The 14,578-nt window shown below is 38.1% G+C and overlaps 1 protein-coding gene across 1 annotated transcript in view; it reads right to left on the bottom strand.

Moving 5' to 3' along the window:
- The window catches only part of NRPA2 (nuclear RNA polymerase A2), a 345,762-nt gene that overhangs the window by 202,003 nt on the left and 129,181 nt on the right, over positions 1-14,578 (bottom strand). The window contains exon 14 of the mRNA XM_089405878.1: positions 3,985-4,100. Within this exon, the coding sequence (XP_089262004.1) occupies positions 3,985-4,100 (116 nt within the window). The remainder of the gene's footprint in view (positions 1-3,984; positions 4,101-14,578) is intronic.

The following is a 14,578-nucleotide window of genomic DNA, read 5'->3' as shown; positions in this document are numbered from 1 at the left end:
TCACGAAAAAAACTCCTCCCTAAAATATTGTTTCAAGCCCTAGATTTTCGCCCTAGCCTTAAAAGGACCGATTTAAGGGTTAAAAATTTAAGGATTGATCACCAATGATTTGGACTAGTGTCATGTCCTTTAGGCATATGGAGTCATGGATGAAATAGATGAGCCAATTCTTTTCTAAGGAGGCTAAAAATCGATGCCCTAGGTATTAACTTTTAGCATTTACTCACTTCAAAAGAAAATGGAGTTTGATGGAGTTGACTTTCTCTCTTTGTTGACCAGGTTTGACCAAGTTGTTTGGAATTGTTTCGACCTTGTTTTGACGAGTTTTCCAAGACGCATTTTTGGGCAGTTGACTGAGCTCTTTTGGAGGCATTTGACCATTGACTCTTGGACTATTTTGGGCATCTTAGATTACTATTGACTTTGACCAAAATTGCAAATTGGACAAGGTTGACCACACTTTGTCAATAGTCCACGAAGCAGGGTATAAGTCAGTGGACATTTTTTTTCAAAGATCAGTGTCATAGCCACGTTTCACTAGGGTTGTAAGTTTGTAACTTTTCAAAAAGAAAAGAAAAAAAGATTATAAATAAAAGATATATATAAAGAGAAGTATTATATTATAAAGGGGTATTTTAAATAAAAGTTCATGAAAATATATATAAGTACAAAGTGGGTATTATTATAAAAGGTTACTTGAAATATCCATATATTAAAGTTATAAAGGATAGTTATTAGAAATAAATAAAAAGGCAATCAGAGGGATACATTATTAATTGAAAACTTATAAGATAATATTCCCTATGTTAAAGGGGTAATCAAGAGGGACTTATTATATTTTGAAGTAAAAGGAAGCAAAAGAATTATGATTAAAAAAAAAATGAAAGGTTTATAAAAAGAAGGGGTTACATATTAACCCTAATTTCATTGCGACAAAACAAATGGAATCAATCATTGAAAAAAAAATGATGGAGCTCAATTCTAAAATGACAAAAGAAGAAAGGTTTTCCTATAATGGTCTTTCAATTACAAATCACTGAGTAATTACATTAGAAGGAATTATCCAAGGAAGATAAGTTAATGTCGCCATCAACCCAAGCAACGATAAAAATTATATCAACATCAACTTGGCAAATCAGCTATTAATTCCAGAGCTAAGCATTGGTGTAAAAAAAAGTATTTTTGACCAAAATGAGTATAAAATTAGTGATCTACAAGTGACAATAGGGTCATTATGAGTACATATCTCAATTTCATGTTGTAAAGATGGATAAAAAGACTAACATCATACTCAGTCAACCCTAGTTTAAGGAGTTGGGTGCATTCATGTTAAACATAGAGAAACAAGTTTTGATGTTTCCTTATAAAGGGAAGATGGTCACGTTTCGAGACATACCAAGTAAATCAAAATCAATAAAATCTTCATTAGAAGACCTTAAAGATATCTCAGACTTGATTTTTCAAGATAACGAAAAAAACTATATCAAAGAAGCAAAAAGAGCTTGAAGAAGTCATCTGCAGCAAAGACAGAAATTTTGCGCCTCAGAGATCACCAAGAAAAACTACTCGAACAAGTCAAGAAAGCTAAAGCATCAAAGAAGGAACTCAAGTAGCATTTATTAGAACAAGAAGAAAAAAATTTACGTTTAAAGAGCCTTAACCAAACATTAATAGAACAAATCAAGTGTTTAAAACACGAGAAGTGTGAAGGCCAAATAAAGTTGACTCAGAGAATGAGGAATGCTTGCGTCTCAAAAACCATAATCAAAATTTGCTCAAACAGATTAAAAACTTAAGGACGAAAAGAAATCATTGACGAATAGGTTCAAAGAACTTGTCGCAAAGGAAGCATCAACATCTCCAAATGTAGCGGTTCAAATTGAAGAAACAAACATCAATACCACTAATCTCGCAGTTCAGGCAAATCCAAACCCTATTGAAGTAAAAACATACGCAAAGGTTGTCGTTCAAATAAAGGACACCCAAATGAGGATTCAATAGTCAAGTCAACAACAACAATGCCTGAAGGAAATCAGGAAACTGCCATAAAAACGTTTAAGGAAGTTCAAACAAGAAAAATTCCTTATCTACATCTGAATCACAAGAGTAGACACCTTAATCAATGTACAAATCTATATCACACAGAACATAAACAAACTTATGCTTCGTGAAGTGAGTTCAATCCAGTCATACGATTACTATTCACCACAAATCTCAAAGGGTCAGAAGATTCCCGGAAGATTAATTTAGGATGGTCCGATCCATTTTTAGTACGACAATTATGTCTATATCTCAAAACATCATATCGCCTTGTATCGACAAAGATAAAAGCTCAGAAACAAGAATATATTTTGAATGACAGAAGAGATCCGATCCTTCATCAGTAAGCTTTGAGGACAAATCTTTTTGAAGAAGGCAATGTTAAGAACATAAATTATGTAAAAATAGATAATAAATCATAAATCATAATAATGTAAATATAATAATAAATAATTAGTAAATTAACTAATGGTTAGTTAGTTAATAATGAAAAGGCATATCTTAGAGACATGCCTGTTAGTGAAAGGGTACTTACCTGGCTATATATATAGGACCCTCATTCTCATTTGTAATCATCTTATATCAATTCTTTAATATAATACACATTTTACAATCACTGTCCCACGATGGATGTCTTTGTCTACGAAGTATTTTAAATATTTCCGCTGCGTATACGACTTTTGGTCGTTACAGTCTTTAAGAGGGCCAAACTTCATACTCTTCCTTAGCCTCAGAACTCACACTATTCACAAAGATATGTGTCTCATATAAAAGGGATGAGGGAGGTCGGATCTGCTACTGAAGGAGGAGGCTCGAGCTTGAACAATACCACAGACCTTTGGATCTTCTTCAATAAGGACTAGCCACTAAGCTTCAGCCTTTTTCTACAGTAATAAGCTTCATAATCTCGATCCTTTTGCACGGGAACAGGAATTCAGCCCAGCATCAGAGAAAATTTGGATGCCTTTTTTATGACTGCTCTTCAACTCTTCGCTCTGATACCATGTTGATATTTCTAGTACATATAAGCTAGAACAATTTCTTCAATGATAACTACTTCCAATGATTTATGAGCATCAGTTCCATATAACATCCAATATCATTAGGTAGTTATACATAGGAAATTTCAAGCATTAAACATGAAGAGAAGTAGAAAATAATAGTAAGACAATAGGACAAGAGATGGAAATTAGGCCTGAGGCCAGGGAAAACCCACAAGGGAATAACCCAGAAATCTTTCCTAATGAGAGAGAGTCAATGTTCATCAATCCATCTATTAACAAAAACATCAAAATAACACCTAACCAGTACAAGAGAGACCTCCCACAAGTGCCAAGCCACATCTTCTTCATTCTTCTGTTTTTTGTCCTTTTCTTCCTTCTAATTTTGCTGGTAGAGAGATCAAACTTGAGATGATTCAATGTCCAAATGAGGAGGAGAGATCTCATATTTATAGCCTTCAAAGGGGGTCGGATAGGTGCCTCCAAACGGGCCAGGCCAACTTGACACTTGTGGGGGTATAAATTAAAAACATTAAATTTTCCCTTTATTATTGATGAAAATACTGACAATGGCTACTATATTTCCAACATTTTGGACCAAAGAGGAAAAAAAGGCTACAATAAAGTCTAAACCTCATGCTTCTTTGGGATAGGTATCATTGACTGAACATTTTATTATTTGAAAAAAGCCTATAGGCAGCAATGACAAATCCAACAATTGCCCAACCAGTGACCCTGCTACGATGTGTGATCTTATTTTTCCATCACAAACCATCCCAGAATTTTTGCAAGGAGCCACTCTCACAAAAGAGCCTTTTTTATTTTAGTGAACAAAGTATAAATCATATCAAATCCAGATTGATGAGCAGCAAACTTAAAAGCTTGGTTAAAACACAGCAATTCTAGCCCCTATGGTGAATGTTGAGCGTTAGTTTATGCACACCTGCTGTAGATCAAGACCTGACTGAGTTTTGAGATTTCCAGTATTTATCATGTTATCAATAACCTTGGCAATATTCGCAGCAGGAACCTTTTCCATTACCTTCTTTAACTTATTCACTGACAAGTACATTACAAGAGAACAAAAATCAAGTAAGTGACCTCACTACACAAAATGACCAGTTCTGAAATACAATCCAATTAACAAAAACATATTGTAATAGCAAAACAAAGAGCGAAAAGAAATTCCTGGTTACTGACAGAAGATGAAAATCTGCAGCTTATTTCCTTGAGCACACACAATTATAAGATATCAGTGATCAACAATAGCGTTCCATCACAAATATAGTGACATGGCATGAACCACACTATCCACCAATGACTAGCAACAAACATAGAGAATGTGTTCTCAAAAATTATTTCAACAGATAACAACCTTTTACAAAAAAAGCAGTAAATAAGTGTTTTGATTGAAAGTTACCATTTTGTTGCAAAAAGTAAACACATATTCCATGATTAATTTATTTCCCACTCAATTATTTTATCAGCCTGGCAAGATAAGCTAAGATTAACTTATTGATGACCACAAGTGACCAAAGTAAGTCGTGGATCTAGAAAGAACAAAATGCCACACCTGTGATGTTGGGGTTGCCAAGGCTACACAATAAGCCCTAACTCAACCAGGCCCTTTGTTTGCACAGATTACTTATTCAATCAGTTCATTTTCTTACCTTTTTTAAGCATGAAACATGCTTTTCAATCAATCAGTCCAATTTATTTATGTTTCTAATAACACAGTGTCTTTAGAGAAGTCACGCCCAACTATTCATACCACTTTTCACAGTCGCACCTATCTTATGTGACACACTTAAAAGGCACACTTCCAACCATGAATAATGAGATTTCATGGAAACTCAACATGTCATAAGTCTAATACACAAGATTCTATTTTAGAAGATTTTATGAAAATTTCAACTATTTATCATAAGTTCTATATTGTCAAGATTTAGCTTCTAGGAGCTACCTTGATAGTCACCCTGCTTGCCACTCCCGGATTTACTTTTGAGTGCCATAGATCTACTTTCTTTGGCCATTCATGGACATTAATGAAATTATATTTTCTATGCTGACAGCTTTTCTGCCATAAGCTCATTTTACACAAGAATGGCAAGTCTCTTTAACTAGAAAGGTAAACAGGCCTTTCAATGAACATAAACAAACTAAAAAACCAAAGTAGAGAGAGCCATCATCATTCATGCCATGACAAACTAGTTGGCAATGATGTATATGAGTGCAGAAAATTGAAATCGACCTCAGGGACAGCTTTATCATATCAGGATGTCAGGTAAAACAAACCTTAACAACAATGAACATCATCAGATGGTTTTATTATTTGCAGGCAATTATGTGAAAGCTTCTGTTCTCAACCTCGGAGCAAAGCTAAAATCCCCATATTTGCACATTGTGTCCAAAATCTGAACTGATTTATGCAAGGATAGTACAACATGTACAGTATCAAAAACAGGAATAGATCAAAGGCAATATAATGACAAAAACACAGATTGCTCTTCAGATTTAATTTTCCCATTTTTTAAAACAAGGATAGTTACATAATATGGTTTTTAAGACAAGTCTCTGAGTTTTGTGCTGTAACTGTCTTTTTAAGTGCAAAAACATAATATACAATAACCCGTGGTTACTGGCCTAGGTCAAGTTAACTAGTAATCAACAATTTGATGAGACTAGACCCCTAAAAAAAGTTGGTTTAATGGGACAGAGTCAGTTTGTTACAGACACAAACCGACTTGGTCAGCTCCAAACAAGTGAGTTGTACCTGGGTTGATCAAATCAGTTCTAGAAAATATCAGTGTCGCCTGCTGAGTCAAACCCAAGTTGTAATTTGCTTCAACTTTCACATATGAGGCAGCACAGGTTTCACTACCAATGACATGGACGATGTTTATGCAACCTCTGAGTGGATTGTTGAGCAAGACCAGGAAGCCCAAGAGCCACGTAGTGGAACAAAACACCAATACAAGGGAAGGGGCCAAAGGGCCATTTTTCAGCACTCATTCCGAGGTCGTTATATTTATTATGTATTATCATATTTCTTTCATATGATTGCAGCTTTGACTGTTGATATTTTACAGATCGAACTTTCCCCATTTTGCTTCATATCATGCATTGCCCCATGATTGTTATGATGTATGTGAAAATGATCCTATGATACACTTGCAATATTAAATTTCCCTTGTATTATGGGTGTTATGATCTATTTCATGTCCAGTCTAGTTGAATGCAATATATGTATCCATTTGTTTGTGTTCTTTATACCCAATCTTTGCCAGGTTGACTAGCAAGACCTTGACAACTCCTCCTGAATCAAGTTTTACTGGTCGCCAAATGAGTCCCAAGCAAGGTCAAGTCTGTTGGAAAATGTAACTACGTTAGGTCTTTATTGTATATTCTATGAAAAATCAAAAAGAAGAAAATGAAGAATTTATTTCTCAAGCATGGATTACATGTTCAAGTCAAATTACTATTTTATTTAAGCACGTTCCCCATGCTCATTATTATTTGTATTGGTCAAAGTCAAAAGGCGTATTTATGGCCGAGAAAAAGAACTTTTAAATTTGTAATTTGAGTCAAAGACCCCTCAAGATGCCATGTTGACCCAGCCTGTCAAGTCGGCCCTGCCCCAAAGGACATGTCTATTCGAACCCCTCTGGACAGTATAAATAGAGGGTGAGTTGAGCTCATTTGGATACACACAATTTGCTTGATCTGTTCTGAAACATTGCAGAAGGAAGAAGAGCTGAAATCTGAAGTTAACTAGAAAAAAAAAGGTTTGGATTTGTGGAAGTTCTGCCATGACACATCTGTTATTGAAAGATTATTTTTGATGTTGTACATGTTGTTGGTCTCTTGTTGTTGATGGATTTGTTGTGCAGGAGGAGGGTTTTACAGGGAATCTAGAGGGTTGGAGTCTTTCTGTGGTCATGGGTCTTGGATATCTCACTTTTATTTGATTCTATAAGAAGAGAATTTTTCTGGGTTTTCCCCTTGGAGGGGTTTTGCCCTAGCTTGGAGCCTATATCTTGTGTTCTTTGTATTCTTGTGATCTTCATGTTTTGTACGTTTGGTAATTGTTTGATGAAGAAGACATAATAAACATTAATAAGAAGCCAACAACATTCACAAACAATTATCAAAGAAGAGAAATCTACCCTAATTCATAAGCCTCCGGATTTCTCAACATGGAATCAGAGCTTTGGTTTGAAGGAGGAGGCCTGAAGATCACTCTGTTGGCATTCTCTGTGACAAGTTCGTAAAGAATTCTTTGTATGAAGTGTCTCGCATACTTTATTCCTATAGCATGGATCTATGCTTTTGTGGCTTACAATACACAACAGTGACTACGCAATGATTTTGTGACTCGATCTATCCTGGGCTCGCCTTACGATGATTGATGGCACATGTTACAGGATCACAATATAGTGATTGGCTCATTTACGATACTGTGGCTTATCTTTGAAGATTCGCATTATAGTGACTCATCTATGTAACTCACTATTGACAGTGCTAGACCCACCAACATTCAGGGGATCTCCCTGATATGAAGTCCCAACTAGACCTCACACCATTTGGACTCTTGGAGTCGGAGTCCTAGCAATGGGTGGTAATGTTATGCCTTGACCGCAGACACGCGTAGAGGGAAGTATGATAACTTTGGGTAAGAGCAAGTGTGTGACCCTGTGGAGAGTCAAGTGTGATGCATGACGGTTCCAACACACGAACGGAAAAGGAAGTGCACCCGTTGGAAGCCTGTAATAGTACGAAGCTTGAAAGGAACACACGAGCGAAATAACATCCCAAGCTAAGATGCGGAATAGTCCACAAGTTAAAGTGATGAGTTGATCCAACAACACACGTTCAACAAGATGCGTAAAAATGAAAACAAATAGTTCATAAGCATATGTGTAAGCTAAATAACATACATTGCCAACACAACAAGAATAATCCTACTATGTTAACAACATATGCATGAAAGTGTGTTGGCTCTGATTTGATTATTACAAGTGAAAGTTCCATCCATACATACACCATTGATGACCACTAGCCCCAATAGTGGAACATTATAGTCAAGAACACTTGCTCCTCCATGAGAAAATTTCTAAACAGAAATCCTACTGCAGGGATTAATATTATTTCTTCTACTTATTATCTCATAAATAAGTTATTCACAGTTTTCTTACAGCAAATATCAAAATATATTCTACTGCAATCCTCACAATTAAAATATTGCCGAAAGTAAATGTAAGGAAAAATATTGGCATAAACACAATCACAATGACACAATTATTTTTGGACAATCATCCCGGGAAAACCCAATGTGGGAAAACCGGTGTAGCAGATGAGGGTTTTATTATTCTTCAGCAAAAATCTCATTTACAAATTACAGCCAGCAAAACAGGAGTGAGAAATTTTATAGACGCTTCCTGACAAATTTCTGATCCAAGTGAAATACTCCTCTTCCATGGAATCCTTCTGCATCCCTCTGCATCAAACTTCTCACACTGGCCTAGCATCTAGTTGCCCATGTAAGCTCTCCGTCAATCTATGTGCTGCCTCTTTATGCGTCACTATGTTCCTGTTCTGCGTCTTGCTGCCTTGCACTCTCTAAAGATGTCGATGCCCTCCCTTCCTTTTTCACTTGCAAATCTCCCTCTGATTCAATTTTCTCTTGTCGAACTTCGACCAGTGAGAAAATCAATCTTACTAGGGTAACTAACTATCTGCCTCTGGTGTGTTCCCCAAGTGCCCATCAAGCCTCACTTATAATCCTCTCGTTGATCAATCAACGGCCCAGATTAGATTGTAATCAATGGCTAGGATCATATTGACTTGATCTCTGCCTTCTTCCAGAAGTTTCACCTACAGTTTAGATTAATACCCATTAATTATTTTAATTTCCTAAGTTTACACTTAGGGTCCCATTAAAAATAAATAATTATTTTAATAAAATTGTGTCCGAGTGGAATTTCCCAAAACAATTTATGGGTATTGGAGAATGCAAGTGTCTAAGCCACCCGGCAAATTTTGAGACTTAGAGCACATCCAATGCTACCAGAAATCAACACTCCAAAGAAGTATACTTGCTCTACGCTATGGAGAAGCCAAGGCTCTTCACAATACTCCCAAGTTCTTTCTAAGCCTAAGCATAGCCAAATGCTTAGCTCCCAAAATCCCTTTACATGAGTTATGGGGTTCTATTTATAACAAGTGGGGGTGACTCTTCAACTCCCCTTTGTGACCTTTGGACTACCCTCGTGATTCTTCAACTTCTTCACAAAATAACAGAGTACATTACATGATGACTTTTCATATTCCAACATTGACACTTGGAATTTCACTTACAACATAATTACATATAATATTACATTTTCCACTTGTACCCATATAAGACAAAATACGGTATAGACAGTGTAACAAGACACAAGACTATGATGCTGGAGTTTGGGGTAAGTCTAGCTCAACAACCTCCACATGCTGCTTCTCGGTCACATATTGGTGTCAAACATGGTACTGCGTGATGGTGTTCGAGTACACTGTCTTGGAATATGTGTCCAACTCGTTCTGAAGCACAAGCAACATTGTTTTGACTTTGACAGGACCACCAATGAACTTTTGTATGTTGAGTGTGCTCAGCGCCAAGTCTTCCCTGGTGGCATCCTGTCTTAGCTACTCCAAGTACTCATCGACCTCCTTCCAGGCTTGGTTCTTCGGTTTAGCTTTGGTGAGGGAGGTGATGGATGGGATCTGGTGCATTCTCACCAAGACATCCAAACTACTATACAACTGCAAATTTGAGGCCTGTATGATGCCAATCAATGAGGGAAGTTGCTTGTTGTTCTAAATCAACATTTGAACCTGTTAGCACTCGAAATTGGCCTCAGGCTGAAGAAGGCAAAATCCAAGGCAACATCAAACCACTTAGCCTCGTAGCTAGCCCTACGAGGACAGGAGAGGGCTCTCTCCAGTCTATCTCAGCAAAAAGTTTTCTAAAAGAGGCTGAGATGACTTTAAAAGAAACTGATTTTAGGCTAGTAAATTGATTAAAAAAGGGTTTTTAATAAGATGATGGGGTTTTTCTGGGTTGCATGGGGCAAAGAAACAGCCTGAACAGAGAAATGTAATCAAAAACACAGATTGTCTCCTGAGGCAAGGTAGGCAAGAAAGTTTAACATCAAATTGAGATTAAATGGAATGGCAAGACTGCTGAGGAGCTGACAAGGGCATAGAGGATGAATCCTTGTCAAACAGAAGAAAACATTAAATATGAACAAACTTAAAGGCAGAGCATACAAAATATGAATTCTACCTTAACACTTCATTTGTTCAATTGGAAATGATCATGAAATGAAATGAGCACATAACAGGCTTTACATGAAAGAAAGGAGGACACAAATGTTAAATCTCATACCACAGGAATCTCAGAAGCCAGAGCTGTGTATTTTCATTAAAATCTCTGTCAAAGACTGTACAATGGAAGCTCTCTGTTCTCCACCAGCGCTCAGAACTCTCTCTCCTCTCTCTGCCCTTTACAAATGATTTTTTAATACATTAAATAAAAATCTGCTAGGGGAAAAACAAATCGGTCCAACAACAAAGGTGTTGTTTCAACTGCAATTACAAAAATTAGAAAAGGGTGTTTCATCTATTCTAAACATAGAACAGCGTCCCTCTAAATCTTCTGATGATTGGCTAATTAAGAGGCAAAACTGGAGCGCAGATCTCCATAGGATCAGGACTGAAATCTTAAATCGAATCCCATTCTTTGGCTGTGATAGATAGTCTTGACTTATTTTTAGCTTGCCACGTTACATTTGTCATTTTAATAAAACAACCTTTAAACTAAAATTCTGCCAATTCAGCTCATGGTGACAACTGTACTGAGAGAGGTTTGCATGGTTGCATTCAACTTTTAATTTAAATTGATTTGCAGGAACGATCCAATAGCCAGAGTTATAATATGCCACTCATCGAACTCCAACACGTCCAACCACATGCAATATGGTAGCATCAGCAGTAGCTCACAATCCGCCTTCTAAGAGCCACATTGCCCGTAATCCCACAAAATCTCCAAAGGATCCCAACAATCGTTGGCGGAAATCATGGAACAAAAATCCTGTACGGGGTAACGAGGCCAGTCGCTAGTTGAAGCGCACGATTTCTGTGGAGCCGAGATGTTGCTGCAAATTGTTATCATATCAATTGGCCATATTCTGGTAGTACTGTTCCAGAATTCCGCCGATGATGCTCGGATAACTGCCCACTGCAACACCAATCACTTCTTTTCTGGAATTGGGCGAGGAATGGTCTTCACACGACAAGGATTATTTGTAGCCCCGCTCCAATTTCTTCCAACAACCGTTCCAAGGAGTGCTAGAGGGAAAGATATAAATGCCCAGATTACAAGGACTACCACCATAGTGCCAAAAGGAATGGCAGCCAAAGAACCATAGAATATGGCGATGATGTTCAGTACAAATCCAATGCCAAAGCACATAAATGGGAAGAGAGATGCCGTAAGAACCGTTGGCTTTATCCAGCGCTTGCCATCATTACGTGAATACAATCCTCCGCTCATATAGCCAAATATAAATAAGGTAAGGGCATAGCAGACAATGAAAGTGGTGACAATTGTCCCACACCCAATATATAGCATGCCAACAATTGCCAGCAAGATAACAAGAAGCACAAGCATGTCAAGTTGTGCACCCGAGCCCACTAATGCTGACAGCAAGACCAAGTTTGTTTCCGAACACCATGAAACTTGGTCTTGCTGTCAGCATTAGTGGGCTCGGGTGCACAACTTGACATGCTTGTGCTTCTTGTTATCTTGCTGGCAATTGTTGGCATGCTATATATTGGGTGTGGGACAATTTTCACCACTTTCATTGTCTGCTATGCTCTTACCTTATTTATATCTGGCTATATGAGCGGAGGATTGTATTCACGTAATGATGGCAAGCGCTGGATAAAGCCAACGGTTCTTACGGCATCTCTCTTCCCATTTATGTGCTTTGGCATTGGATTTGTACTGAACATCATCGCCATATTCTATGGTTCTCTGGCTGCCATTCCTTTTGGCACTATGGTGGTAGTCCTTGTAATCTGGGCATTTATATCTTTCCCTCTAGCACTCCTTGGAACGGTTGTTGGAAGAAATTGGAGCGGGGCTCCAAATAATCCTTGTCGTGTGAAGACCATTCCTCGCCCAATTCCAGAAAAGAAGTGATTGGTGTTGCAGTGGGCAGTTATCCGAGCACCATCGGCGGAATTCTGGAACAGTACTACCAGAATATGGCCAATTGATATGATAACAATTTGCAGCAACATCTCGGCTCCACAGAAATCGTGCGCTTCAACTAGCGACTGGCCTCGTTACCCCGTACAGGATTTTTGTTCCATGATTTCCGCCAACGATTGTTGGGATCCTTTGGAGATTTTGTGGGATTACGGGCAATGTGGCTCTTAGAAGGCGGATTGTGAGCTACTGCTGATGCTACCATATTGCATGTGGTTGGACGTGTTGGAGTTCGATGAGTGGCATATTATAACTCTGGCTATTGGATCGTTCCTGCAAATCAATTTAAATTAAAAGTTGAATGCAACCATGCAAACCTCTCTCAGTACAGTTGTCACCATGAGCTGAATTGGCAGAATTTTAGTTTAAAGGTTGTTTTATTAAAATGACAAATGTAGCGTGGCAAGCTAAAAATAAGTCAAGACTATCTATCACAGCCAAAGAATGGGATTCGATTTAAGATTTCAGTCCTGATCCTATGGAGATTTGCGCTCTAGTTTTGCCTCTTAATTAGCCAATCATCAGAAGATTTAGAGGGACGTTGTTCTATGTTTAGAATAGATGAAACGCCCTTTTCTAACAGCACCTTTGTTGTTGGACCGATTTGTTTTTCCCCTACCAGATTTTTATTTAATGTATTAAAAAATCATTTGTAAAGGGCAGAGAGAGGAGAGAGAGTTCTGAGCGCTGGTGGAGAACAAAGAGCTTCCATTGTACAGTCTTTAACAGAGATTTTAATGAAAATACACAGCTCTGGCTTCTGAGATTCCTGTGGTATGAGATTTAACATTTGTGTCCTCCTTTCTTTCATGTAAAGCCTGTTATGTGTTCATTTCATTTCATGATCATTTCCAATTGAACAAATGAAGTGTTAAGGTAGAATTCATATTTTGTATGCTCTGCCTTTAAGTTTGTTCATATTTAATGTTTTCTTCTGTTTGACAAGGATTCATCCTCTATGCCCTTGTCAGCTCCTCAGCAGTCTTGCCATTCCATTTAATCTCAATTTGATGTTAAACTTTCTTGCCTACCTTGCCTCAGGAGACAATCTGTGTTTTTTATTACATTTCTCTGTTCAAGCTGTTTCTTTGCCCCATGCAGCCCAGAAAAACCCCATAATCTTATTAAAAACCCTTTTTTAATCAATTTACTAGCCTAAAATCAGTTTCTTTTAAAGTCATCTCAGCCCCTTTTAGAAAACTTTTTGCTGAGATAGACTGGAGAGAGCCCTCTCCTGTCCTCGTAGGGCTAGCTACGAGGCTAAGTGGTTTGATGTTGCCTTGGATTTTGCCTTCTTCAGCCTGAGGCCAATTTCGAGTGCTAACAGAACCTTCACTTTCTCCAGCTCTGCTTGTGGCTTCATTTCCTTCACTAAGTCAAGCAAGGCCCTTTGTACCGCATTCTCCAATCTTGTACATAGGCGATGGCAGTCTGTATGATTTTGAGAGTTTTAACAAATTCTTTGCTCGACTGTTGTAAGCCATGCAAACAGACAACTGCTTTATGTACGATGGCAAACCCAACATAGAGCTTTTGCATGCTTTCTCCAAGTGTTAATACTTCAGCAAGTATCATTGCTTTCATCTCCCCCAATGCGGAAACTATATTCTGTGTTGTTGCTCAGAGTTGTTTTGCCTTTTGCCTGGCAGCCTCAAATTTTTGTGCTAGTTGCTCATTCTCGATCGTTAAATACAGAACATTTGATCTTCTTGATCCTACATAGGCCAAGTTGGCTTCAACAATGGCATTTGGATGCTTCCTGGTGTCCAACACTATCACCCTTTCTCTTATGAATGCAACGGATGTGTGATCATCCGGAAAATGCTTCCTTCGTGCTTGTACAATCCCCTTTTGGAGCTCATCGATCGATAGATTGTACACATCCATGATCGGATCCTCATCGAGGAGAACAGCATCTCCCTGCTCGCTCGGGACTGCCTCTGCTGCTAGAGGTGGTGGAGACTGAGAGATGACCAGTTGTGCTCTCGCCATCAGGTCAACATCTTCATGTTGCATCTCTTATTGCAACTCCATGTCTGTCATTTCGATCAATTGCCCAATCCGCTGAGCAAGCTCCCGATCCTACATCTGTTCACCTTCCTCCTCAACTGCTAGATGTACCTATTCCTCAACCTGTATCGGCGTTGTTTCCGCTGTCATCGTGCCTTACCTTTGTTCTTCTTCTTGCTTATGCTTCTCTTCTCGTTCTCTCCTCCTCAACTCCTAT

The sequence above is a fragment of the Pinus tabuliformis genome, chromosome 2_2 (assembly GCF_031772625.1).
Source record: "Pinus tabuliformis cultivar Carrire ecotype Pingquan chromosome 2_2, CPIR1, whole genome shotgun sequence".
In the NCBI taxonomy this organism is placed as follows: domain Eukaryota; kingdom Viridiplantae; phylum Streptophyta; class Pinopsida; order Pinales; family Pinaceae; genus Pinus; species Pinus tabuliformis.
This window is presented reverse-complemented; position numbering and strand designations above follow the sequence as displayed.